This window comes from Trichoderma camerunense (genome assembly GCF_050948025.1).
Source record: "Trichoderma camerunense strain CBS 138272 chromosome Unknown V8C40scaffold_3, whole genome shotgun sequence".
Classification (NCBI taxonomy): Eukaryota; Fungi; Ascomycota; class Sordariomycetes; order Hypocreales; family Hypocreaceae; genus Trichoderma; species Trichoderma camerunense.
Genome location: NW_028145367.1, coordinates 228,418 through 255,160, shown reverse-complemented (window position 1 = coordinate 255,160; position 26,743 = coordinate 228,418). Strand labels below are relative to the sequence as shown.

Below are 26,743 nucleotides of genomic sequence, written 5' to 3'. Positions count from 1 at the left end.
GCAAAGCAATTCCTCCGCCGGCCTTTGTCGTTGTCTTGTCTTTTTCCTTTCCTTGTCCAATTTCCCTGTATCTGCGACTGGGATTCCCACCGGTGACGAACACAATATTGAGTGCATTGCCAATTACCGATTCTCCCCTGCACATGCGCTGAAGGCCATCCAAGCCCAGCGATTCGATACAACCTCGTCCAACTGAAAAATATAGACTTTCAAGCCCCTGCCGATCGACCAACTGCCCACTTCCACCAACCCGTACGATTGCTCGTTCTCGCGATTCCCTCTCGACAGAGCCCACCAATTATCCAACATCTATTACAGCCAGTGACGTCTCCATACCTCGCTTCATCAAACCAAAGGGGGGCAGAGCCTCTCCCTGGGGCCCCTGGTCCTCTTCATCGGCCATCCCTGTGCGCCGGCGGCCTGCCAGTGCCTGCGCCTTTGTGCTGTGCCTCGTATGCTTTGTGCTCGTATGCCTGGAGCGCTACTTGTACATACCTGGCTGTCACTGGTAGTAGATCATATGTCCGTTCTTTCAGCCGTCGACGCCTTCTGCCTTCTCCAGACACAGATGCTGCTGCCATCTTCGCTCGCAACCGCCACAAGTAGGAGCATCGTATCATAGCCGCCTCGGCAACCGCAGAGATGGCCCCTCCATATCCCACTCCTCCCACTGCCCGACGCGGATCTGAGTTTACGCCGCGAGACGAGACCGACCTCATCAGCCGACTGCATTCAGACGCTCTTGATACGCCCGTTTCCCTCACACGACGACTTGCTAAATCCAGGACGACCCACGCGCGAGTGAATCCGAACCTCAGCTCTTCCGACTCCGAGGGCGACGCCAACGCCGAATCGTCTTCCCAGCAGAATCGCGGCCGCCAGCCGAACCACTCCCGCTCCATGAGCAATCCGTTTCCGTCGCTCTTCAACGGCCGTAGGAGGCAGGGCTCGGCTTCAAAGCCCTCCGTCGACGTGGATAGAGCAATCGGTGGCCCTGCTCCAAGCAACAGGCCGGTACAGACGCACAAACGAGGGAACCCCTCCATGAGCAAAGACTTTGCTACCGGCAATTGTATGACATGTGCCTCGCTCGTAAAGTGGCCCAAGGAGTTAAAGGTCTTCAAGTGTACCATTTGCATGACCATCAATGACTTGGTTCCAATTAGTGTTGATAATCAAGGCTCCAAGCAACAGCGCCATGACACAAGCCCAGGGCCATCGTCATCAAAGCAACCGCCGCATTCTCCTGGTATGGCGCCGGGACAAGGTCCCAGGACGAGTCCCTTTGGCCAACTCAATATGCCCATCTCTCTCGATCAAACAAAACATCTGATCCGGCAAAATCTGCGATCATATGTTCTCAGGAGGCTTCGCGACTTATCAGCTGAGGCTCAGGTTGAGCAGACTGGCGACGATTGGCCGCTGCGGCAAGATCGACTACATCCAGATCTTGCCATACGGACTCATGGGCCACTGGATATCACTCCAAGAAGAAAAGGTTCCGTCACCAAGTATACCTTTGACGAGGAGCCAACGCTGCATCTCAATACCGCAAGCGCCAATCCTCCGATCGCCATGTCCAGGTCGTATCCTTCATCTTCCAATGAGCAACCCGGGTTAAGAGGCCCGCCACCCAACAGCAACAATAACCATGTCAGCCCGCGCCCACGAGATCGATCTGCTGGCCCGCCTGATGACCCTAGAAAGATATTCAAGCAATTAGAAGACTACATTACAAATTGTTTCAATAATTTTGAATGTATCAACTCGTCCTTTTCCACGCAGCATCCCCGATATGCCTCGAGATCCGCAAGTGATACCCCTCGACGTCCCTCAGTCCCTTCAAGGGACGTGCGGCAGCCCGCACAGATAAAAAGTGCGCCTCGTAGGCCATCTCAGTTGGAGGTTGACTCTCCCATAGTGGATTTGGACCCGAAGTTGCTACTGCTAGGCGATGTTGCGGAAAATGGGCTGTGGTGGACCGGCCAGGACACAACGGCGCCGAAGAAGACTCCCAACAAGGAGGAGCCTGTCCATGTTCACCGGCCATCTCCACAAACAAGGTCACCGCAGTTGAATTGGGCCGATATTGATGAATGGTACTCAGTCGTGAACAATGCAGCGGAAGGCTGGTTTCAAATCTACGAAGAGGTCTCGGCGGATCTTTCTCTGGGCCATCTTGCTGAGCAAGAACTTCGTGCCATCGAGCAGGATGTGCTCAAGGGACAGGATCACACTCAGCGGTTGCTGTTGAAAGTCACAGAAAACTTGCTGAAAAGACCCGGCCGCCCAATTAAAGACCCGATGGATCTTCGATTCCTTTTGATAATTATGGAGAATCCGTCTCTTCACTCGGATAATGAAAGCTTCAAAGGGCTACTTCAGCCCGAGATGAACCAGTCTATACGTTCAAGGCCAACGGATGTGAATCGCCCTGCTGGAAATACAGGTCTCCTGTCAGGGCAGCACTCTGGAATCGTTAAACGAATACTGGGATTAATCTCGAATGCATCGTCAGAGTGCCAAAACCAAATGATAACATGGCTGGCTAGATACCATGCCGCACGCTTCATCAAAGTAAAGGAGCTGGCATCGGGGTTTTTGACATACCGGATGATTCGACAAAGCGAAAAGAAGCAGACTGAGCACACAGTAGATCCGACAGCTGGGTTGATACCACAGATGCGGGCTGGTCGAAACGGCGGTGCGTCTCTTCATGATGCGATAGGCGGGCCTAGACCTACGAAGAAGTCCAAGGAGCCACCCAAGGTGATTTCCTACTCAGATGACTGGCAGATCAAAGCTGCTTCCCGTGTGCTGTCCCTCTTGTTTTCCGCAAACAACATGTCGCCGAATCGTCGCGGCGAGGATGCTCATCAAAACAGTCAAGTTAACTGGAACGGAGCACCTCGTGTTGGCGGGTACTTTCTTCCACCCACTGATTTCTACAATTCCATGATAGACTACGCCGATCTCATTGACGATTTTGAGTCTTGGGAATCTAAGAGGAGTAAATTCTCCTTCTGCCAATACCCGTTTCTCTTGAGTGTATGGGCAAAAACGCACATCCTAGAGCACGATGCCCGTCGGCAGATGCAGAGCAAAGCTCGAGACGCCTTTTTCGATAGCATCATGACTCGAAGGAACGTCAACCAATATATGGTCCTTGATGTACGTCGAGACTGCCTTGTCGACGACAGTTTGACAGCTGTGAGTAGCGTCATTGGCAGTGGTGGTGAAGATTTGAAGAAAGGCCTCCGCATTTCGTTCCAGGGGGAGGAGGGAATAGATGCGGGTGGTCTCCGTAAAGAATGGTTCTTGCTCCTCATCCGGGAGGTTTTCAATCCCGACTATGGTACGTTGATTCTCATGCATATAAATTGCTAAGCTCGTCAATCTAACAAGAGTAGGCATGTTTATCTATGACGACGACTCGCAGTATTGCTACTTCAACTCAAACTCGTTTGAGCCTGCTGATCAGTTCTTTTTGGTTGGCGTTGTCATGGGCTTGGCTATCTACAATTCTACCATTTTGGATGTTGCCCTGCCTCCTTTTGCTTTCCGAAAACTCATTGCTTCGGCTCCTTCTCCCCCTGGATCGATTATACAGCATCGACCACCAATGAGATATACGCTAGATGATTTGGCTGAATACCGACCACGACTTGCAAACGGATTAAGACAACTTCTGGCTTTTGATGGAGACGTCGAAGAAACATTTTGCTTGGACTTTGTCATTGAAACGGATAGATACGGCTCCAAGGTACAAGTGCCTCTCTGCCCCGGTGGCGAACACAAGCCCGTAACAAACGAGAATCGACGAGAATACGTCGAGCTTTACGTACGGCATGTTCTCGACATTGCGGTAAAGAGACAGTTTGAGCCCTTCAAGAGGGGCTTTTACACGGTCTGCGGCGGCAATGCCTTTTCCCTTTTCCGGCCAGAGGAGATTGAACTCCTTATCAGGGGGTCTGATGAGCCGTTGGATATTGCGTCGCTGAGAGCCGTGGCGGAGTATGATAACTGGGAGAGTAAACAACCTGAAGAAACCGAGCCGGTCATTGGTTGGTTCTGGGAGACGTTTCAACAGGCTAGTCCCGGTGACCAACGCAAGCTACTTACATTTGTCACTGGAAGTGACCGCATACCGGCGATGGGGGCCGCATCGTTGACGATCAAATTGTCTTGTCTTGGTGATGACTGTGGGAGGTATCCTATTGCCAGAACATGCTTCAATATGTTATCTCTTTGGCGTTATGCTTCAAAGGAAAGGCTAGAATCAATGTTGTGGAGAGCAGTTCATGAGAGTGAAGGATTCGGTCTCAAGTAAATAGTCGGCAACCGTTGTGAGCTCAGTATCATTCATATCACAGTTGTCATTCGACCACTTGGCTTTTCGGCATATTTGGACATATTTATCATGGATTAGAGCGGTCGAGCATTACACAATACCCCTAGATTAGTTTATATGTGAGCCAGCCGCTGTTGAGCGTCTGCAATACTTGGGGGAATTTAACATGTGTCATATTTATCATTCAGCCCATAGTCTTTTTTCTTTTTTTGGACGATACATTGCCATATACTCAAACAATAACCGCTTATCGTACAAATATCTATCTTCTTTTTTTCAAGCCTCCTCTTGCTCTGCCATACCACCCGCGGCTCTAGCTCGCTTCAGCATATCCTCTTCCTTCTTCTTTTCTAGTCTCAGCAGTCGCACCCGCTCGCGGTCGACCTCTGCGTTCTTGCGTAGCGTTTCGAGGGCCTGCATCTCGGCAATCTCCTCGTTTGTAGGCTGCAGCGGAACGGCGCGGGTCTCGGCCATGAAGAACTCGAGGATATGTGATGAGTGCTTGTTGGCCATGTCGATGTGGACGACGCGCTCGTCCGCGGTGGGGGGCTGCGCCTTGGAGAGGTTCGTTCGGGAGGATGAGGGCTGGGCGATGGGTTCGGAAGAAGAAGAAGAAGAAGACGCTGGGTCTGCTGAGGAGCCGGCCTTGCGGAGGTAGATTGTCATGGTTGGGGGGAGCTGGTTCTGGTCGTGGCGGTTGACGATCATGGGGATGGAGGGGTTGTGGTATTTCAGGCGGGGGAGGTATTCTCTCCAGAATTTCCTGTTTGGTTGTTTGCCCGTTAGAGATGTGCGGTCTTGAAGGTATCGTGAGAAACGAACCTAGCTCCCATGTGGCCGCCTTTTAGACGGAGGGCAAAGTCCATGTGTATCCGGGTGACCTCCGCGGGGAGGATCGCTGCGCCGGGGCCGCATCTGATGTTAATGAGCTGTGTGAGGGCTGCGTAAGTTCGAGTTCGGTTCGTAACGAGAGTGCATTGGAATTGGATCTTCTTACTTTCTATAGTAGTAGTTGGTTAGCGATTGTCACACCATTGGGGAGATTCAAGATGTTACCTTTCGAAGCAGGTTTAACCGCTCTCCTAATGACCTCATCTTGGCTTGTGTCTTTGCGCCTCGGCTATAGCGAGGGTCCAATTGCTAAAAGGGTTTGACGGGCAGCAATTATCGCAACGAGCTGTTCAATCTCACATCCAAAGTTGGTCCAATTCAGAAAATCGCACTGCAAACCGCTGCGAGTTTGGCGGGCCGGCTAATCATCCGGGACTTTTTTTTCTTAGTGGTGGGGTGAACCACGCGACAGTGGGGGATGTCAACTGTCGCCGATTTTCTCAGAAGGGTCGATCTATTTTTTTTATAAGACAACTTTTTTTTGCCTTTTATCATGTTCTATGAATTGTGATCCAACGCAATTCTTTCAGCGAGGATGCATAGGGCGCTGACGGCACGGCTGCTTAGGCAGGCTCTGAGGGTAGGCGAAGCTGCGCCTTCAACGGGAGTGCCTCTATATCTGTGTCCTGCAGTTGTTGGACTCTCAAGCAAGCTTTCGAGTATAAGTCTAAGAGCTTCAACAAGCATTTCCCAACGACGAGCAAACCACACCGAGGCTCTATCCAGCAATACCGAATCTGCTACGGCATCACCACTTTCTGAGCCATTAGAGAAACCTGTTCGAAGATTGCCATTGACGTGTTCTGGGTGTGGCGCATTCACGCAGACTGAGGACCCTGAGCAGCTTGGATACTATGATGTGAGCAAGAGGAGGGTGAGAGAATGGCTACACCCCATTGCGCGGCGTTCGAGTCCTCTGGAAGGCGACGAAGATAAGATTGTCAATGCTGCGCTAGAATCTTTGGACCAGGGCAGATTGAAAGAGCTTGGTTTGGATCCCGCGACGCTTGTCGAAGGCGATGGGACAGAAAACGAGACCATGAGCCGTAGGAGACATCTTGATACTCAAACTTGAATATAGCCTCATGCTAACTTGCGCACAGTGACATCGCACCAGAAGGCCCCTGTTTGCGATCGTTGTCATGACTTGCTACACCATAGCACAAAAGGCGACACTGCCAAGGTCACCATGTACCATCCAAGCGTCGAGTCTCTGCGAGAGACAATTGAGGAGTCGCCTCACAAGTATAACCACATCTACCACGTCATCGATGCCGCCGACTTTCCCATGTCTCTCATTCCGCGACTCAATGTGCTGCTGGGCGACGTTCCACTGCGCACGCGCAATCGACGCTCCCGAGCGGACAAGTACCAGAACGATCGCAAGACCGAGATGAGCTTCATTATTACAAGGGGCGATCTCTTGGGTCCGACCAAAGAGATGGTGGATGCCATGATGCCCTATTTGAAAGACGTATTGCGCGACGCATTGGGGAGACTTGGCCAGCGAATTCGCCTGGGCAATGTCAGGTGTGTCAGCGCGAGACGAGGATGGTGGACCAAGACAGTCAAGGAGGACGTCTGGAATCGTGGCGGCGCTGGATGGATGGTTGGCAAAGTCAACGTGGGGAAGAGTCAGCTTTTTGAAGCCATATACCCAAAGGGCAGAATGATCGAAAAGCCTGAGCGAGCCAGCAGTTCGACGCATTCAAGAGGCGTATCTGCCGGTAAACCAACGTCGAATGAGGACGACGAGACTTTAGCGACTGTCAATTTTGGATCTCTCCTTCCTCCTCCTCAGCCGGCCCAGAATTATCCGGACATGCCCATTGTTTCGTCACTTCCAGGAACAACTGCGTCTCCCATCCGCATCCCTTTTGGCAATGGCAAAGGAGAGCTCATCGATCTGCCGGGGTTGGCTCGCAGTGATCTTGAGCTGTACGTAAAGGAAGAGCATAGGCAGTCGCTCATTATGAAAAAGCGCATCATTCCCGAGCAGATTACTGTCAAGCCTGGGTCTTCGCTTATTCTGGGTGGGGGACTGATTCGTATCACTCCTCGAACGCCAGATATGATCTTTCTCATGTACAATTTTACGCCACTTCACGAGCATCTGACCTCAACGGAAAAGGCCATCACATTCCAAAACCAAAGTCATCAATCCATTGGCCTTGAGAATATCACTTTGCCAGGGGCTGGAGATAAGATGAAACACGCAGGCACATTCAAACTTGAACACGATGTGACCAAAAAGAGAGCTGGTCCGTTAACCAGGAAGAGCGCTATTGGGTTGAGCGTTGAGCAGCTACCATTCCGTGTACTGTCTGTGGATATCCTCATCGAAGGCGTTGGGTACGTTGAGATCGTCGCTCAAGTTCGCAGACGGGCTTTGGAGCGCATACTTGCGTCTCAAAACGCACCCAGAGAAATTGAGCAGGAGACAAGACCAAAAGAGACGCCGCGCAATACCAGCGACCCATTTTCGGACATGTACAGCATGAGGAGGGATACAGCCGCCTACGACAAAGTCACAGAGCCCAAGGTGCAGCTGCAGCCTCAAGAGTCGTCAGACTGGCCGGCTGTTGATATCTATTCTCCGGAGGGCAAGTTTATTGGCTCGAGAAAGCCGATTAACGGGTGGCTGAACAACAAGCCACGCGAGCTGGCGGAACACAAGAAAAGCCGCCCAAGAAGAAGCATGAAGGGGGCGAAGAAGCTTGAAAAACAGCGAAGGGGCGAGCACCACGATGCATGATTTGGTGTCACATGCCAGATGCCGTGTACAATACCACCTCACTACCTATAATGACGACTGTATACAATGTATATTATGACCACACCCAAATGTCATTGATTTTTGTATAGATAGATGGATAAATTCACTCGGGTAGCACATATTAACCGAAGACTGAAAATCAAGAAATAAACAAAGCAAGCTATTGCCGAGTATCGTCTTATTAATGATGGGCAGACATCGAGTCTAGAACCTTAAACTACGGGTGATGTTTACTGAGTGACGCCACCTGACAGGGCTGGTAAATGCCCGTTTGGGGGGGGAACCGCGGGGCCAATACCTGTTCCTGGCCGTTTTTTTGCCTATCGATGACATCTACGAAAAACAACATCCCGCCTGTCAAATCATTCCTTATCCATCTCCCCCTCTGAAACCCACACACAAAACCTGCCTCATTCCGCATACCGACACAGAAGAGGCTTTTAAATCTTTCTTTTCATTTGACGTTGCGCGATCAACAGGCACGCCACAGACAAAAGCAAGAATCCGAGCATCCAGACAAAAGCAAGAACCTGAGAATCTCCCCATCGATCTAGATTCCGTGCAGATCAAAGCGCCCATTGCCACCACCATGTCGCAGCAGCAAGAGCGCAGCGCGCAGGCGCCTCCGGCGTCACAGACGACAACGGATACTATTCGGCCGGAGGAGGCGGAGAGTTCGCCCAGGGTGATATTGCGCTTGAGGGGAGGGCATACTTCGAATGGGAGGTCGGTGCAGTGGGCTGAGGACGTGGTTGATAACGAGGGTTTGGGTCGCAAAAGCTCAAAAGGTATGTGTATGCGGAATCTTCGCAGAGCAGTGCCAAGGACTAGATTGTTTTTTTCCCTTTGTTATTGTGGCTGCTACGCGATGGAACGAAGAGGAAAACTGGAAAATGAAGAGAGAAGCTGGAAAATGAAGCTGACAAGAGTTGTGGATAGTGTGCTGCATATACCATCGACCCAAGGGAGTTGACGAATCCAGCGACGAGTCATCGTCCGATTCCTCATCTGATTCGGATTCGGATTCAGAGGCTGAATCTAGACGCAAAAAGAAGGCTGGCGGCGACAAAGACGATTGTGGTCACGCTCATGACCATGGACACAGACATCACCACGGACGGGACAAAAGGAACAGCAAGAAGAGGGCACCAAGTCCAAATGCATACGAAAAGATACCAAAACCCAAGCCAAAGGATACGGGTAAAGAAGTTCCCAAGTAGCACAATATATCTCTCAAGGAAGATAGCGCATGGTTGGAGTTAAACAAATGGTTCAGGTTTGCTTAAAGGGTTTCAAGGTTATTGTTCTGGTTTTTGGATGCTGGCACGCAAATGAGGAACACACGGCGGCATTATTTTAACATTGAAACGAGGAACACGGCATGACTTCTTAACATTTTTTTTCTTTCTTTCTTTCTTTGGAGGGAATACGGCTTTATTGCTTGTTATCAAGGGTATCGTACAAAAAAAACAGGGCATATACCGATTCATATACCATAGGGTTACAGCAGACTATGTCGAACAAGACAGAAATGGCATTCACGGTTCCCCAGATTCAGCTTTCTTTCCACTCTCGACGACAAAGTATTTTCCAGCTTTTCTTGATGCCGTTGCCAGTGCATCCCAGTTCTCAGCGTCAGATTCAATGCGCTCCTTGGCCCTCCTGGGTCTTTGATAATGGCCTACAAGAGTCTCTTTTGCCAACACCTCCTCTAAGTCTTCCAACCCAATGGTCATCTCTTTGACTGCAGCTTCTGTCTCATCCCTAATAGCTCGAAGTGGCTCCACTCCCTTGGTGTCGACTCTCTGTACTGCCCGCGCAAACTGTAGCTGGCTCTGGAGCGTCGCAATCATGGACTGCTCTTCGGCTGGGGATTTGGGCAAGGGGAGCGCAGATAGACGCAGCAGATGGTGCAATTGAGATGGAGTGATGACTTCTGGTGCGGAGTGTGATTCAGATGGAAGTAGAGAGCTGACGGACCAGGTTGGCTTGGAGAGGATATCGTGAGCTGTTGAGGATGGTGAGGACTTGGTTGATAGAGAGGCCGTGGCTGTTGTTTGCCTGGGACGAAGGTTTTGTCTGAGGCATGATAGACGGCATCTGGCGCAGAGAGACATTTGTGGCGATTGGATTGAAAATAGAGATTTTTGTGAGAAGTGAATGACGATATCTTGGATGCTTCGAAATAAGAATATCAGCTGGTGTAACTGATATTGTCCACTCATTGATCTGATTTTTGTTTCCTGCCACAAATGAGTACAGAATGTTATTCAAACTGTGTACAAGTGAGACGGGCGGAGCAGGGTTAGTCCGCATCTGGCAGTATCCATCCAAACTCCAGCCTCTTGGAGGATAGTCAGCTGCGCCCCAACCCCCCACTGCCAGCTTCCTCACATCGTCATAGTCCAGCCAAAGTCGCGCTTAACATACTTCCGGCTCTTCTACGGCCAGTTTCAACCAGTTGCTGATAACCGGGTACATATAGCTCTAACTCCGAAACAGCCAGAGACCATGTCGCCTCAACCCCATGTCCGGCCTGACATTTATTACTTTCCATCTATTCGGGAGACTTTGTATGACGCACTTGTCATAAACACACCGCTCTGCCATTTGATACCGTTCAAATCGAGGATTGCCGGCATCATGAATAATCCCGAGGCTCTCATCCAACAGGTTCGCATCTCGTTTGTCGCTTGGTTGAAGCTGAAGAAATGAGGACGCGCGCCTAGCTAACAGATTGAGACGGTAGGCCGAGAAGCTCGTGGCTAAGGGCAAGAGCGGATGGAGTTTCTTTGGCGGCTCGGAAGAGAAATATGAGCAAGCTGCCGAATGCTACAGGAATGCGGCCCAGGCATACGAGATAAATGGTCACTGTACGTCTTCTCCGTCCTTTTGTTCCTCCGCTCTGCTGAGAGCTCCCCCAATGAAAGCATACGGGGACTTCACAGCTGCTGTCTGGCGTATCGTTGTGGTTGACTTTTCAATAGTTCTCGATGCGGCCGCCACATATATAAAAGCAGCCGACATACAAGCAAATCATCTCAGTGACGGTTTCGAGGCCCCCGACAACTACGTCCATGCCTCCGATGCTTATCGGAGAGCCCTCATGGAGGAGGTCAAGCCGCTCAACGACAACGAAAAGGCCGAGGCGAAGGCGAAGGCGATAAACTGCCGAAAAAAGGCCATTACATTGACCGAGTCGTCCACCAGTTCAAGTAAATTGAGAAGATTGTCGAGAATGTACGATGCAATTGGTCAGATAACTGAGAAGGACATTGCGGGCCCGTTTGTGCAGGCGAGGCAGGATCTATTGAATTCGAAGAAGATGAGCCCCGAGGACAAGAAACGCATGGATACTCTGGCGGCGGAATTACAGCCGACTCCCCAGGAGGCCGACGAGCTGCAGTGGCTGCAGTCAAAGACAGCGTTTAGTGACGAGGAGCAGGCGCATTTGAAGTGGCTAGAGAGTCAAATTCTGCCAGCCATGCAGGAAGCGCGCGTCGCATACAAAGAAGCTGCTAACTTTCTACGCTTGGACGCGCCAATGTACGTTTCCCCCCTCGCTCGAGCATTGAGCCAAGCCATTGAGCCAAGCCTCCATTGTTGATTGATAGCTAATACGTATGACTTTTAGCAATGCCAACACTCTACTAGCCAAGTATGCTGATCTCGGCGCCTTCCTCGCCACTCTCCTCCCCCATCCCACCGAAAAGGGCAATGCCAAGTACAACTATTACCAGGAAGCCATCGAAGCCTACCAAACCATCATCAGGTTCATGCAAGGTGACCCAACAAAGAACAGATTTGGCCTCCCCACTTATTACTTCAAGGTGTGCGTCTGCCGTCTAGCCCAGGGCGACGACAAGGACGTCGGCATTCCCCAAGACTTCGAGATGTATCGACGAATGGACACTATGTACCAGAATAGGTACGACCTGCTGTTCAACCTTCTTCAAGCCATCATTAACAAGGACCCGAATGGTTTTGATGCGCTTGTGACGAAGGATCAGTCGCTGGATGAGTGGGGGAGGATGGTTTTGGAGGATGCCAAAAACTCGATTGTTGAAGAGTTTGAGTTTGCGTAGAGAAATGAAATGAATGATAGAACAAATGCAAACGCAAAGAAGGTGGTACGCTACAAAGTGAGAACCGGGATGCACAGGGGGTTGTTATTTTTCTCGGGCACTGTCTGGTTCATCGGAATGGAAACGTCGTTGCGGGTTTGTCTGTTATTGTGCAAATGGAGCATTGCATATGCCCAAGTTATTGATTATTACTATTTTCTCAGTTAAGCTTCGAAATGAAAACGGACTTCGTTTGAGTCGCATGCCAATGCGGCGTACATATCATATCGTATATTCGTGTCTGATTCATAATGGCTAAATTAATATACATGCTGTAACGCATCATCGTGGAGAGCATTATTCCCTACTGGTTGCCCGATATATCCCACTTGTTCTATTGGCAATCTTCCATGCGCCATCTGCAATCTGTACTCTGTAACCTCAACGCTTTCACTTATTATGACTGCCAGGTATCCTCCTTAACCACCTCGGTAACACAAGCCACCGCAGGAACAGTGTAGGTGTGGTTGGGGTCGCTCTCCCAGGTAACGGAACCATCCTGGCCCACGTTGATGTACTTGTACTCAATGACGTCTCCAGCCTCCAAATTGACCGATCCAATCCACAAGGGATGGTTAGTGGCATAGTTGACGGCATCCAGAGCAATGGCCGCGCTCGTGCTCCAGTTGCCCAGCTCGGGAGCGCTACCGGCGACCTTGATAGTCTGACCAAACTGGGTTGTGGCAAGCTCGTGGAAAGTGACGGCAACGGAAGTTGGGGTAGCACAGGGAATGGGAGTGAAGGGAGTACCAGAAGGAACGCCAGGCTTGGGGGTCTGCGATGGTGGGAATGACGTGGCCGTAGGACTTGAGTAGGATCCAACCACAGAAGCTCCCGAGCAGCTTGAAGGAACTGAGTTAGCGCCGCTGCTGGCCCATGATGGGGGGACAACGCCAGCCCGACGGGCCGCGGCGGTGAGAAACGAGGCGTACGACCAGGTCAGGTGAACAGCTGACAGAGGTGTGCCGGTGTTGCGATCAAACTGCTCGGCGAGCGAACCATCAGCGGGGACGTACTTGGCAGCCTCGCTGAGGAACCCGTCAGCATATGTCGAGACGGCATTGATGATGCTCGTGAAGGTAGACTGGCTGCTGGAGTAAGTTCCAGCCGCGACGCCGGGAACGAGCTCCTGGAAGAAGGCCAAAGAAGTGGAAGTCACCGTGATGGAGCCTGTCTTCTTCCAGACATAGACGGAGTCGTAAAGTTGCTCGGCAGCAGCGAACGTGGCGAGATACCAGGGGTTTCCGTTAAAGTACACGTCTTCGGGGTATCTGCCGATGGCGACAGCAGAGCCAGCGGGAATGCCCTTGTTGACACCGTAGATGGAGCGGAAGGAGTCTACAACAACCTTGAGGTTGGAGAGAGCTTTGTCACTGCAAGGTTGGAAGGTAGAGGCGTCACAGCCGAGGCTAGGATCGAATGTGTGGATAGAAGCGAGAAGAGAGTTGGCATCTTTTCCAGTCCTACCATCGTTAGTATTAACTATAGCAAGCTGTTTAGTATCACCCTTCATCAAAGCATATGGTACTGGTGGACTTACTGTTGGAGTCAATGTATCCACCCGACACCCAGAATCTTTGAAGGAAGCACAGGATCTGAGGCGCAACTGAGGAATAGGTGCTTCCCGACTGGCCGAGGGTGGCAGCAAGTGTGGCGCCCTCAACAAGAGCTGGAGAACTCGTCAGCATTGTTTATCTCCAACTAAAAATTGCACATGAGATGTTGCTACATACCTCGGTGCTGGTTGGCAACGGTAAAGAACGAGCTACCATTGACTTCCTCCCACAGGTCGAAACCGGTTTGGTTCCTGAAGTGAAGGCGTTAGAATTAGTCATAAACAAGGCGAAAAGACAGCAAGCTTGTACTAACCAGTATTGGGCAACATAGTTGAGGTCATTCCGCACAATGGGCCAGATGATGTTTGATACCGTTGACTGGTAGTTGTTGTTGATGAGCCACTTCGAATAACCAATCAAGGCAATGGCTCGGAGAGCTGGGCCATCGCGCTGCGGACGACCCCAGTTGCCAGTGAACTGGCTCAAGGTTAACTCAAACTTGGGTTCACCAAGACCGGACCCGTCCGAGAGAGAGCCAGAGGGGTTTGAGATGCCCTGAAGAGTGACCTGGGCAGAAATGTACTGCTCGATGCGGCGCTGCAGGCCGGCATCGTACTGTTGAGTGAAGCGGTCGACAATGTTCTTGAAGACAAGAGCACTATCTCGCGTCCACATGTAGTAGTCTGATTAATCACCCTCGTGTTAGTATATGAAACTTGACATATCAGGAATATGCCGGTATAAGTCAAACTTACAGTCTGGGTCAGTTGTGCTCGGAGATGCAATCACAGCACCGGCCGATGTACCAAAGGCACGGCATCCATCAGGGCCAACATTGCAAAGAAGGTTGTTTAGTGCAATGGGAGTCTGTGTGTTGATAAAGTCATCCACAGATCGTTTTGTGACGCCGGATAGGCCATTTGATCCTGGTCTTCCCAGAACCTTTTGGACGGCAACTGAGCCAAGTAGCACAGCAGTCGACAGCACGTGCATGATGGGCGGAATGAAGGAGGACGTATGAGAGGAAACGTTGAGAGACAGAGCCGATGCCGAGTGGCTCGCGGCCAGGTCCATGGCGAAGGCAGGCATCTTTATGATACGGCGCCCCGAGTCAGAGCACTTCTCGCAATAACAACAACGGCTTTCGTTTTGCCGACTTGGTCCAATGAGATCAGCTGTTGCCCGCAACGTCGTGCGTAGGTACAACTCTCAACACTCAGTTTAGTCCGACTCGGACCGACAACAAAAGGTCTACAGGGCCAAGAGTGGATGTGCGGATCGTCCCCATGGGGAACTGAGGGCCGCAACGCTGTGAAAGGGCCGATTCTCCGGGGCCCAAGTGCCGCGACGGGCGGTGCAAACCTGCGAAAAGAAAAGCCGGCTGAATATGGCGGGTTGCACTCAGTGGCTGCGGGATAGAAACAAAGGAGCAAGCAGCGGCGATGGCAATAAACAGTAGTTGGGCAATTGCAGGGATCTTCAGCTCTTTCCTGCTCGGCTCTTCTATCCTTCTATCGTCTCCTCTTCACGCGGGCTGGCTGGATGTAAGACAGACGAGCCTCTCTCTCTCTTTCCCTCTGAATACGGGATCTGACGGCCTTTTTCAATCGTCTCGCTGCCCAGGATCAGCTCCTTCTCGGAGAGATCCGACGAGTCGGTGATGTGGTCTCGGGTGGCAGCGGATGGCCAGCTGATGCCAGCCAGGGCACGGCCCAATCATGCCAGCAGCTTGCTGCTCTGCCTGGTCAGCGTGACGAGCTAGACTCAGATGCCAGGATGCGTCAGGCGAATAGGCTGGCAACGCGTCATTAGTCACGCTGTCAGGAGAACATGCGCAGCTAAGGGGAGGGAGGGGAGGCGAGGCAGGGAGCAAGGGAGCAGGGAGCAGGCAGGCCATCGGCTAGCATCCAAAGCACGGTGAGAAGAAGCGAAAACGAACCAGCGATAGTCAGCAAAAGCTCCGAGCAAGCTTCCAACAGCTCCAAGGGGCTGCTCCGCATCTCCAACTCCCCCGTGGGGCAGCATCCCGGCTCATGTCTCTTCTGAGTTTGCAGTTGCCAGGTTCCCGCCCACTACCGCCTCTAGCCTCCGGTACTAGTCGCCCTACCCTAGACTCAACGGCCTCGAATTTGCGAATCCCATTTACACAGTCGGAACTTTTGTGTGCTTTGCATTGATAGCACGTGTCTGGTGCCTACCAGAAGCGACAAGATGGGCGAGACGGCATCAATTAGAAAAATTTTCAGCTTCTAGCATCATGCAAGTTCCGCTGGATGTGGCGCAGAAGACGCCGAGTCGGCGTTACTACGAACTTTGGAGAGCTGAGTTGTGTTTCACAAGCAACCGAGGGCTCGTGATGACAGCCTGCAGTGGACCAAGATCTTCGCATATGCGTCTGGATCTCTGTGCCAAGGCCGAGCTTCCTCGCTGCCTCACACGTGCTGGAGATGGGAGAAAACAAGAACATGGTGTGAAGCGGAGGAAAAGGGACAGGAAAAAGGGCCGGGCTGCATTAATGCGTCGTAGCAAAGCAGCCCAAACTGCTCCTTTGAGGTAGATCTTCACATGCATTGAGGCGCGATGGAGTAAGTAATCAAACTCATCCAAGCACACGCCAAGCTAGGCTTGATGAGGTGTTTGGTGCGTTTGCTTCAACACACAGCCAATATACTGTCATCATACAGCAATTATCACCACTGGCAGAATCCCAAGAGGCTTGCCGTGGCCCGACAAAACTTGTCACGAGGCATGTAAGCAGTCTCCCATTCGCCCCACCAACAAGGGATCCTTTCTTCCACGCCCGGTTACTTCGTGCATGTTTTTTCATCGTCCCCGTTGCACAATTAATCATATTTACTCCGTACAGCTAGTCAGATGGCATCATCGAGTCAGAAGGCTAACATGAGGCTCAACGGCCGCTGCAGAACTGCTAATACGGAGTACCAGCATCGTGATGTAGGCAACCCATGGTTTTCCTCAACCTCATCGGCCGACGGCCTTGGAAAAAAGGGTTGGAATATGGGGCCCCCGAATCCTCCAGCCACAACACTCAAGCCATCTTTCGACAGCGAATGAGGCAGCCAGAGGCCGAGTTGTTCTTGGACCTGTCGATAGGATGATTGACACCATAGCAAGTTGATGGCTCCATAGAGTTATCGAGCTGCACAGCAATCGACCCTAACGCGTGAACGCAGAGGATCGCTGAGCACAGATCCGTAGTTTGTTGAGAAGGAGAGAAAGCCTAGAAGAAAATTTCACGATACGGCATTATATGGCGTTGCGATAAGATTGGGTCGGTGGAGATCATCACGTGAACGGAGATATATCGGCAAAACTGATTTAGCTGGCGATAAGCCTTGGCGAACTACTGCTATCAACAGTCAATGCTTTAGGCTGACTTTCCTTCATATTCGCGACAATTCAACCAGATCTGTCTCCTCTGACGCAATATCAAAGCATCATGGACGCGGCAACGATCGAAGAGACGAACCGTATCCGGATATCGCTGGGCATGAAGCCCTTGCCGGTACCTGGAGCTGCCGCATCGCCCCAAGCCGAGGCTTCAGATGGCGAAGAACCAGCGAGCACAGTCGAGACCCGCCAGGCGCAAGCTTACGACAATTACAAGAAAGTTCAGGATGACGAAGCCGCCAAGAAACGGCGCGAAGAAAAGGCTGCCGCCGTACGAAAGGCCCGTGAAAAGGCCCAGCGGTTTGCACTTCTCGAAGGGAAGGGGCTAGGCGAAGAAGATGAAGGTGGCGACATGGATGCGAAGGCGTGGTTGACAGGCCAAAAGAAGAGGCAGAAGAAGATTGATAAGGCAAGGAAGCTTGAGGAGGAACTTGCTGCAGCAGAAGCTGCCGCTGCCGCTGCCATACAGTACACCTCCAAAGACCTTGCTGGCATCAAGGTTGCACACGACTCAACATCCTTTCTAGACGGAGACGAACAGGTTCTTACTCTGAAAGATACGACAATTGATGAGAATGAAGAAGAGGGAGATGAGCTTGAGAACCTAAACATTAAAGAACAAGAGAAGCTCACCGAGAGACTGGATCTCAAGAAGAAGCTAAAAGGCTACAACCCTAATGATTATGACGACGGTGAAGGCACTATTCTGGCACAGTATGACGAGGAGATCAACGGCAAAAAGGCGAAGAAATTCACTCTTGATGACGATGGCGCTATTGCTGAGCTTTCAGACATCCTCGGCCAACCGGAGCGAAAAGGAAAGAAAATTCAGTCAATAAGCCTTGACGATATTATAGGTGCGTACATATCTCCCTTTATTTCCACAATGTTTCAATGTGACCGCCGCTAACAACTTACTATAGATGGCGCAGCACCCTCATCCGACTATCTTGCTCCATCAGAGATCAAGGTGAAGAAGCCAAAGAAGAAGAAGGGAAGCAAGGGGACCAGGCAAAAACAGCATGATGAAGATGACATCTTCCCTATAGAAGCAGTGGCGGCGGATACCGGCGCCATGGATGTCGATTCTAAAGAGTCTTTAATGGCGAAAAAGCGGAAAGCTACTACTTCGGATGCCTTTGCTGATGACGACGATCTCCAAGCATCACTAGCGATCCAACGGAAGAATGCTCTAAAAAAGCGCAAAAGGACACGTCCCGAAGATATCGCAAGACAACTCAAGGAGGATGAGGAGGAGCCCGAGGAAACTCAAAGCGGCGGTCTTGTCATTGGTGAGATTTCCGAATTTGTCGCCGGCTTGAGCAAGCCAGACGACGAGGACCGCCAGTCGAGGAGACAAAAGCAGGCCACAAAAAGTCCCGAGCTGGAAGAGGATCGTCATATGGGCGATGAAGACGAAGATGCGGAAATGGACGACTACGCGGCGGAACATCAAGAAGCCCTTCTCGCCGCCCAGAAAGAAGAGGAAGAGAGAATCAAAAGGGAACAAAATGAAGAAGATGATGATGCGGGTATTGAAGATGAAAAAGTTGTTGGCGCGGGTATGGGTGCAGCCCTCGCTTTGCTCCGAGAGCGAGGTCTTCTCGAATCTTCTGATAGAGGAAACTATGAAGACTTCAAAGCTCGCGAAGATTTCCTTGCAAAGAAACGAGTATTGGAAGGAGAACTGGATGAGCAAACACGACAGCAGAGAGAACGTGATAGGATGAGTGGCAGACTAGACCGGATGTCCGTCAGGGAAAGGGAGGAATGGGCTCGTCAGCAAAACACCCACAGAGACCATCAGCAATCGAAGCGGATGGCCGAGCTCTTCAACGCAGGCTACAAGCCAAACGTCGAGTTGAAATACGTCGACGATCATGGCCGGAGATTGGATCAAAAGGAGGCTTTCAAGCACCTCAGTCACCAGTTCCACGGAAAGGGCAGCGGCAAGGGCAAGACAGAGAAGCGTTTGAAGAAGATTGACGACGAGAAGCGGCGCGAGGCTCAGAGCATGTTCGATGCAAGCCAGAACGCCGGTATGAACCTGGCGACGGCGCAGCAGTTGAAGAAACGCAGGGAAGCGGGAGTACGGCTCGGCTAAAGCTCACCAAAAAGATGGGCTGCGTGGGAATTTTCTTCTATCTGTTTCCCTTTGCCGGAATACTTGCATCCAGTACTAATTATACCGCTTTGTTGGACTTTTTGTTAGGGATATCTATAAACCAAAGGTGCATACTCCTTTTCTTGTTATGATTTCTCTCTTTTGCTCTCTGTGTTTCGTCTCTTGCTGACACTGTTAGAGCGGTATCGACATGGTGTGCGTCTGTGTTCCTACCCAGGTTCGTCACTTGAGATTCCCTTTCGCACTGCGTAGCGTCGTGATGCCAACCAGTCAAATCCATTGTAGTGTGATACGCGTGTCTGTACCCTTTTCCGGCGATCTGTTTTTTCTTTTGCTTTTAAAAGATCGCTCTCGTAGATGGACGGCCATCATGAGGTTACGTTTACCTTTTGCTGACCAACAACCTATGTCCAAAGCTTAATATTGTTTGAAAATATAAAATATGCATGCCTAAATTCACTGAAATCATATGTATAAGATGATAGGTAAAATACTTGTTAGAACTGCCTGTTAGTTTATTAATATCATCGTTCCATTTATAAACCGATCGGCTCAAATTGCTCGCTGTCGTAGGCGATTGAGTCATTCTAATCTACATACTAAGAAAGAAAGGCAATAGGTAGAATCCTTGGGACACTTATGTCGGTTTATTACGTAGTAGCTTTGTTCCATTTCTAAATCGATCAATTTGAATCGCCCGCTGTCGTAGGCAATCTAGTTAGGCAAAATACTTGGCAGAACTGTCTGCTAGGTTACTAGTATATATCTTTGTTTCATTTATAAATCGTGGTGCACTGCTTAGGTGGTTCGCTGTTATAGACGATTTAGCCGTTCCAATCAACATACCAAGAAAGGCAATAGGCAAAACGCTTGACAGAACTGGCAGCTATTTAGGTAGTTTATTGATATCCTGTTTCTATTTAGCCACTGAGTTAGTAGCTTTGGAATCTTCAAACAAGATGCAGATCTCGAACGGCATTTGGCGGAAAATTGTATTCCGTATGACGAATATGATCGGGAGTCGGCAATAGCGTCGGTGAAACATCTTCCAGTCTACCCGTGATGCTAATCCTATATCGTTTCATTATAGCCACTAGGATGGAAAGGAATAGCTGATGAGACCTTGATAACGTGAGCATTGCATGAATCTCCGATGAAAATGTAACCATACAAACGCTATTTTGTGGCTCTAGAGGTCAAAACAAGCTTGGATACGTGAAGTTTTTGATCTGTTAGTAAGAGGTATTTTAACTGCCAATGTATTTGCTTAAAGTAGAAAATCCCCAATTGGAAAGATGCTCAACTGGTATAGACGAGGAGACTGAAGGTTTCTAAGCTCCAGGGTCTCAGCTACCGATATGATTCAAAGATTCTTATTACCGAGACTGAGAAAAAGGCAGTTCAACGAGAGTATGAATTGACAATGGTACAACCGTTTGATAGGTATGAAGGTGTATTTTCCGTAAATAGCAAAAAATGTAGGCGGCGGCAGTAGCATTTAAAGCCGACGGGTCATGTTGCCACGGCACAAGTGCAATGATTGCCTAAGCCTTACAAAGAGGGCGCGGAGATGCATTTTCTCGTCCGGACATTATATTACATGTATGTCATAATCTGTGACTCGGCACATAAACTTGAAGCCTATAACTACATGCTGTTGCAGCTTAAGAGAGCAGTTCTTTCAACATCCTCAACCGGACCAGCTAGCCACCCCGATATCCTTTCACGATGCAATTCTCCATCATTGGTGTAAGTTGAACATAGTATCCAATCATTGAATATCTTGTGTATTAAATTAATTTTATATAGGCACTCCTCGCAGTGGCGATTGCCCCTGCAGCTGCCACCGACGGACTCACCTTCGACATCTTCTTCACTCCTGGCAGCGTCCCTACCACCCAACACTGCACAGCAAACGGCGTCCAGACTCTCACTGAGACTGTGACCGATGGCGGATGTCAAGCATGGGCATTCCAGTTTGGAGATGCCGTCAAGTTGACTCCTGGGCAGACCATCCCTGCTTCTTTGCAGACCAACGAGGAGCAGACATGCACAGTCTACTTTGTTCAGCAGGCTGGCGATACGCCTTCGAGGCACTGCACGGATGTAGTTTTAGGGACGACGGCGGACTTGACCGATGAGTGTTATGTTGCGCCTCCGGGAACATATGGCTTGAACATTGTTTGTGCAAAGAATTAGTCGTGAGTGAGTGTTGGTTGTACGGAATACTATGGATAGGTACATGGAGTGATGGATCCTGAGACGGTTTGAGTCTCGTATAGAGGCTCGAGAGTCGTACAAGATGGATACATGCATGTATTATCGTCCATTGTTACGCTAGCCCAGCTGAAATAGGATACGTGATCATCAAGATATGATGTTATAGGACCACTTGAAGCGGTGATACTTCGATGCTTTTAACAAATGTTAACATGCAGATATAGTATCCGTGTATTATTCCAGCCTTTTCAATGGATCGCAACATCATCTTAGATCTATAGTTTTAAGCGCGGTGATCTGAATAAGCGCTTGCCATACCACACCAAGCAGCTGCAAGTTGCCATGATCAAGCGGACTCAGCCTTGCCGCCCGAAGGGAGAAATTTCGGTGAAGCAGATTCCGCCTTGCTTGTTGGCCGTGTTAGCTGCGCCCAGCGCCTATCTCATGATGGTTATTGGCTGTTCAGCTAATATAGATGAGGCAAAGGATTGCTGTTGCCTTGACTATTGGAGAGCACCCCTGTCCACCCCCGCGATTTACATCGCAAATTTAGAAAATGGACATCGAATGCGAGTATTTGGTCAATCCGTCAAGCAGTTATCTAAATATGTTCTTATATTCTTATTGCTTGCTGATTGAACACACGTCATTTTTCCACATTGTCTCAACTCCCGAATCAGTACTGTGAAAGATGAGTGGTTCACCTTCTAAAAGAGACAGGGTGAAGTCCTTCCTAAGAAGACCCAAGTCTTCTGAAAGAAACTCTTCATTAGCTGCAAATACGGCGTCTACATCGTTACATGGAAACTCACACTCTGCTGCGCCGCAACTTCTGACAAAAGTGTCATCGAACTCTTTGCGTATGAATTCATCGGTAAACGATAACGCAACATCTCAAAGTTCTGAGAACCTGTCCAGTTCTCATTCTTTATCTCTACCATTGGCCGTTCAACCATCTGTCTCACCTAGTCCTAATCAATCATCAACATCAAATCCTCTTCCGACCATTATAATATCGCCTTCTGTTCCCATCACCGAGGCAGCACCCGGTACTACAGCTACTGAGCAAATACCCGAAACTCCAATTCCACCCTTGAATCTCTGGAACTATGTTTTCGAAAACGTCAATGAAGAGACCAAAAAATGGATTCGAACCCATCATCTCAATTCAACCGAGCATTCGCAGCCAGGAAGCCAAATACAAAGGCTCGCTGCTCTTCTCGATAGCAAAACTCTGGCCGACGACAAAGACACGCCTTCCAACATCGTAATTGGCGACCATACAATAATTGTCCGCGATTATTTGCAAACTACCGTCAGCGCTCTCCGCGTACTTGGGGATGTTGCAATGAATTTTGCGCCACCGATGGCCAACGCACCTTGGGCTGCCGTGAAGGTATTGCTAAATGTAAGGCTCCTAATTATCTACTAGATCTACCTAATTTGCCAGCATCGGTAATATTGATGAGTCACAGATGCCACTCAAAAACATCGAGCAGAAGGCAGCCCTTGCCGGAACAACTGAATTGTTTACAAGAGCTGTCCACAGAGGTTGGGAATATGAGTTGATGTTCACTGAGAAAAATACGAATACAAGGCTTCTATCCAACCTTCGCGGCGCCCTTCAAGATTTATATATCGCGGCAATGGAGCTGCTGGCCCGTTCTGACGAGCTATTCAGAAAGGGAACATTTAAACAAATACTCAATACCATTGTTCAGCCCAATCAGGCCACAGAACTCACTAAAAAGTTTAAAGATCAAGAGAAAAGGGTTGCGACGGAAGTGCTAGGCTGTCAAGCTTACCACAGCGACAGAAATTTCACACAATTGGGCCAAACAACACAGGACACGCTGAAGAAGGTAAACGAAATGGCTAGGCACGTCGAGCGCTTCCAGGAGAAGGACCAAGACAAACTGGAAAAGATAATGGACTTTATTAGTCCACCGCAATATGGTAAAGGTCACTCCGATTTTAGTGAGTCAAGAATAAAAGGCACTGGTGATTGGTTAATAAAACATAAAAGCTTTTGCAAGTGGCAAACATCGAGTTCTGAAGTATTTTGTCTCGAAGGAAATAGTAAGTCTCTTTATTTGTTGGTTTCCTGTATGCTCTATCTCTAACCTAATCCAGGCGGCACTGGCAAGACGTACCTTACCTCACGAGTCATCGACCACCTAAAGGAAGTCTGGGAGACATCATCTAACAATGATGGATTCGCATTCTTCTACTGTGGCCGATCTGGAACCTCAATGCAGGACCCCGTCGTCGTTCTAAGAAGTTTTATTCGCCAGCTAGCTTACAGGAAAAACTACGGAGACCTCCCAAAAAGCGTCATTCAGACATATAAGAAGGCGAAAAATGAAGGCAGAAACTTAAGCTACAAGGAATGCAGAGAGCTGATATCGGAATTGCTGAGCCTCTATTTATTTTCTACTATAGTTCTTGATGCTTTGGACGAATGTGATACCGAGAAGCACAGTCTAGCCGAGACTCTGCTTGATCTGAAAGCAAACTCCACGAGGCCGCTGAGAATCTTTATATCCAGTCGCCCAGACCGGGAATATCTAGCAGAGCTTGAAAGAAAATCGACAATTAAAATTAATAGCGACGACCAACTGGCTGATATAAAGAAATATCTTGATGCGAAGCTCTACTCTACACCTTTATTTAAGAGCCTGCCGATGAATATTAGAAGATTGGTTGAGAAAACTTTCAAAACTCATAATGGTGGAATGTAAGTCACTGCACGTTGCACGTCGCAAATTACACATTACTCCCGACTATCCCTTCTATCTATGCAATCATTCTTTCACTATAGTAAACTAATACTATCTGTTAACTATAGGTTCCGATGGGTCTATCTACAGGTCAGACGATTAAGTTTGTGCATATCGGATGATGCGGTCAAGACGTGGGCCCAAACGATTCCTGACGATTTAATGAAGGCATACGACCAAATTTGGGACAAATTGAAAAAGGATCGTGAATGCGACATGCCCTTGATTGAGCGCGCCATCAAGTGGGTGTTGGGCTCTCCACATCCGATAGGGACCGGAGATCTGTTGACGGCAATCCGATATACCATTGAAGGAGATGCATTGGTAGAGAAAGAACGACAAGCTTCTCAGCACATTCTATCTCTTTGCCAAGATTTCTTGACAATTGACGCGGAGAAACAAGTGTGGATGCTGCCACATGCTTCAGTTGCCGAATACTTTGAATCTAAGAGCCAGATTTGGGGGAACAGTGATGCCTTTGTTGCCAATATAAAGCTCAAGATCCTTATGGAACCTGAAGAGGACGCCTTTGATATAGAATCTCACAAGGACGACCCCGACTATCCGGAATTCTGTACTGGTTACACACCTTTCAGACATTTTTTCATGAATGATTGGCCGAAGGACGTCCAACGATACGACCGATGGCTGGGCTCAACAGAGGGCGCAACCCCGGATGCACAACTTGTGGCCTCTCTGCGGCGATTTCTTGGTGCACCAGAGGAGCGCAGCACCTACTACATCAGATGGTGTAAAGGCAGGTACTCTTATTCGGATGGGTTTAAATCCTCTGACATTTGCTGGCTCGCCATGTGCCGTTACGGATTTTACAACGTTTTACGAGATTGGTGGAAGAATTACGTTGACAATAGGCCAGTTGGCCTGATCAATGTTAAATACAAAGCGATTGAACTTGCGGCAAAGGGCGGGTGTATAGAAGCTTGCGAATGTTTGTTGAGCACGATTGACAAGAACGATTCGGCTCAACTTAAGCCTGCAATGGCAAACGCGGTGCGCGAAGGCCGCAAAGATGTCATCTTACTTTTGACGACACAAGGGGGTCTTGAAGGCATTCCTTATTTTTTCGAGAAGCCAGATGCCATTGTGGACGCAGCTCTTCATCCCGGCCTAATCCAGTGGCTTGGGGACAAAGAACTCTTCGTTGCGTGGCATGGAAGCTACCTACTCGAAGCTGCAAGGATGGGCAACTTACAGGCAGTCAAGGATCTGCTCGAGGCTAAAGCTGATGTAGATCACCGCCCCGAGCATGCACCGAGATTTGGGAGCGCCCTTGCCGTTGCCGTTACTTCGGCCTTCTTACAGGGAACATTTGAGCCGGACCGCGTGAAGATAATAAAGCTCCTTCTCAAGAATCGTGCTGACCCTAACCTGCAATTATTCAGTGGCAAGACCGGCAGCGCATTAGAATCGACGATATATTTTTATTGCGAACCAAAATCACCCGAGGAGAGGGCTAAATATGGAGACGCACATCCTAACGACGTGCTGGAAATTCTACTGAAAGCTGGTGCTGATCCCGCGATGTTGCTTGATCACGGGAGTCATGGCAGCGCTCTTGCTGCCGCCGCATATCGCGGGTTGAAAGACATGCTGGTCATGATGGTGGAGGTCATTGGGAAGGACCGGGCAGTCGAATGTCTCCGCCAGAGCAGGCGTCCTGAGCAGACGCTTGTACACAGGTTCGATAAGCGGAGGGAATCAAGAGAGGCCACAATAGCATATCTCACCGACAATCTTGGAGTCGATAGAGAAACTCTCCACAAGATGGGGCTGTGGCAAGATGATCCAAAAGAAGTCGGTACATTTGAAGGTAATTACTTCAAATATAAAGCAACCCAGAAACCAAGCATCCAGAAACCAAGCATCCAGAAACCGGGCATCCAGAAACCAATTACCCAGAAACCAATTATCCAGAAACCAATTACCCAAGAGCCAATCATTCAGGAACCAATTATCCAGGAACAAAACATTGAGTGCCAGAAGTCCAACACCGAGGAACCAAAAATCCAGGAACTAAAAATAACTCAGAAACCAATTATCCAGGAATTAAACATTGAAGGACAGAATATTGAGCGCCAGAAGCCAAGCACCCAGGAACTAAAAAATGTTCAGGAGTTGATTATCCAGGAACCAAACATTGAGGGACAAGATGTTGAGGGACAAGATGTTGAGGGACAAGATGTTGAGGGACAAGATGTTGAGGGACAAGATGTTGAGGGACAAGATGTTGAGGGACAAGACATCCAGAAACTAAATATTTACACGCGTATTGTTGCTCCGCAAGATGTAATGCCTTCAGATTTGTTATTTTCTTTCTATTAGACTAGCGAAAGCTTTCAGATTAGCATGGTTTTACAGAAAGTTCCTCTATATATTCGGCTTGTGACAAGTTAGTCTGCATGAAGTTGGTGGAGTCGACAGTTAGTGTTTTTAATATACACGTATTTTTAGAACCTACTCTTGCCCTAATCAAATGTTTGCTCTTATT

General features: G+C 49.4%; 11 protein-coding genes across 11 annotated transcripts; 8 read left to right on the top strand and 3 right to left on the bottom strand.

The window, feature by feature from the left end:
* The first annotated feature begins 21 nt into the window (after positions 1-21).
* On the top strand, positions 22-4,607 carry V8C40DRAFT_234787 (HECT-type E3 ubiquitin-protein ligase). The gene is made up of 2 exons (XM_083213710.1): positions 22-3,355; positions 3,411-4,607. The coding sequence occupies exons 1-2, from the start codon at positions 643-645 to the stop codon at positions 4,328-4,330; spliced, it is 3,633 nt and encodes a 1,210-aa protein (XP_083076728.1). The 5' UTR covers positions 22-642; the 3' UTR covers positions 4,331-4,607.
* Positions 4,434-5,578, bottom strand: V8C40DRAFT_234784 (mitochondrial 54S ribosomal protein mL61). Its single transcript, XM_083213709.1, has 3 exons — positions 5,408-5,578; positions 5,174-5,280; positions 4,434-5,114 (listed from the first exon to the last, which is right to left on the bottom strand). The coding sequence occupies exons 1-3, from the start codon at positions 5,444-5,446 to the stop codon at positions 4,628-4,630; spliced, it is 633 nt and encodes a 210-aa protein (XP_083076727.1). The 5' UTR covers positions 5,447-5,578; the 3' UTR covers positions 4,434-4,627.
* A 95-nt stretch (positions 5,579-5,673) lies between these two features.
* V8C40DRAFT_234780 (uncharacterized protein) lies at positions 5,674-8,193 on the top strand. The gene is made up of 2 exons (XM_083213708.1): positions 5,674-6,288; positions 6,346-8,193. The coding sequence occupies exons 1-2, from the start codon at positions 5,778-5,780 to the stop codon at positions 7,995-7,997; spliced, it is 2,163 nt and encodes a 720-aa protein (XP_083076726.1). The 5' UTR covers positions 5,674-5,777; the 3' UTR covers positions 7,998-8,193.
* A 158-nt stretch (positions 8,194-8,351) lies between these two features.
* V8C40DRAFT_234778 (type 1 protein phosphatase-activating protein YPI1) lies at positions 8,352-9,572 on the top strand. The gene is made up of 2 exons (XM_083213707.1): positions 8,352-8,806; positions 8,958-9,572. The coding sequence occupies exons 1-2, from the start codon at positions 8,608-8,610 to the stop codon at positions 9,236-9,238; spliced, it is 480 nt and encodes a 159-aa protein (XP_083076725.1). The 5' UTR covers positions 8,352-8,607; the 3' UTR covers positions 9,239-9,572.
* On the bottom strand, positions 9,435-10,253 carry V8C40DRAFT_234777 (uncharacterized protein). Its single transcript, XM_083213706.1, has one exon. The coding sequence runs from the start codon at positions 10,241-10,243 to the stop codon at positions 9,557-9,559; it is 687 nt and encodes a 228-aa protein (XP_083076724.1). The 5' UTR covers positions 10,244-10,253; the 3' UTR covers positions 9,435-9,556.
* A 201-nt stretch (positions 10,254-10,454) lies between these two features.
* On the top strand, positions 10,455-12,412 carry V8C40DRAFT_234776 (alpha-soluble NSF attachment protein SEC17). Its single transcript, XM_083213705.1, has 4 exons — positions 10,455-10,691; positions 10,768-10,891; positions 11,006-11,564; positions 11,653-12,412. The coding sequence occupies exons 1-4, from the start codon at positions 10,530-10,532 to the stop codon at positions 12,101-12,103; spliced, it is 1,296 nt and encodes a 431-aa protein (XP_083076723.1). The 5' UTR covers positions 10,455-10,529; the 3' UTR covers positions 12,104-12,412.
* A 127-nt stretch (positions 12,413-12,539) lies between these two features.
* V8C40DRAFT_272858 (glucoamylase) lies at positions 12,540-14,691 on the bottom strand (the record flags this gene model as incomplete). The annotated part of the gene is made up of 5 exons (XM_083220402.1): positions 12,540-13,624; positions 13,683-13,811; positions 13,876-13,949; positions 14,012-14,381; positions 14,454-14,691. The coding sequence occupies 5 exons, from the start codon at positions 14,689-14,691 to the stop codon at positions 12,540-12,542; spliced, it is 1,896 nt and encodes a 631-aa protein (XP_083076722.1).
* Positions 14,692-15,873: 1,182 nt separating this feature from the next.
* V8C40DRAFT_234772 (uncharacterized protein) lies at positions 15,874-16,376 on the top strand (the record flags this gene model as incomplete). Its single annotated transcript, XM_083213704.1, has 1 exon — positions 15,874-16,376. A coding segment is annotated over exon 1 (295 nt), but the record flags the coding sequence as incomplete, so codon positions are not given.
* Positions 16,377-17,084: 708 nt separating this feature from the next.
* Positions 17,085-19,768, top strand: V8C40DRAFT_234769 (U4/U6-U5 snRNP complex subunit SNU66). Its single transcript, XM_083213703.1, has 3 exons — positions 17,085-17,966; positions 18,033-19,340; positions 19,413-19,768. The coding sequence occupies exons 1-2, from the start codon at positions 17,159-17,161 to the stop codon at positions 19,211-19,213; spliced, it is 1,989 nt and encodes a 662-aa protein (XP_083076720.1). The 5' UTR covers positions 17,085-17,158; the 3' UTR covers positions 19,214-19,340; positions 19,413-19,768.
* A 793-nt stretch (positions 19,769-20,561) lies between these two features.
* V8C40DRAFT_234766 (uncharacterized protein) lies at positions 20,562-21,621 on the top strand. The gene is made up of 2 exons (XM_083213702.1): positions 20,562-20,983; positions 21,044-21,621. The coding sequence occupies exons 1-2, from the start codon at positions 20,963-20,965 to the stop codon at positions 21,431-21,433; spliced, it is 411 nt and encodes a 136-aa protein (XP_083076719.1). The 5' UTR covers positions 20,562-20,962; the 3' UTR covers positions 21,434-21,621.
* A 395-nt stretch (positions 21,622-22,016) lies between these two features.
* Positions 22,017-26,708, top strand: V8C40DRAFT_234763 (uncharacterized protein). The gene is made up of 4 exons (XM_083213701.1): positions 22,017-22,862; positions 22,930-23,533; positions 23,588-24,191; positions 24,303-26,708. Exons 1-4 carry the CDS (start codon positions 22,146-22,148, stop codon positions 26,575-26,577), a joined length of 4,200 nt encoding a protein of 1,399 aa, XP_083076718.1. The 5' UTR covers positions 22,017-22,145; the 3' UTR covers positions 26,578-26,708.
* Positions 26,709-26,743: the final 35 nt, after the last annotated feature.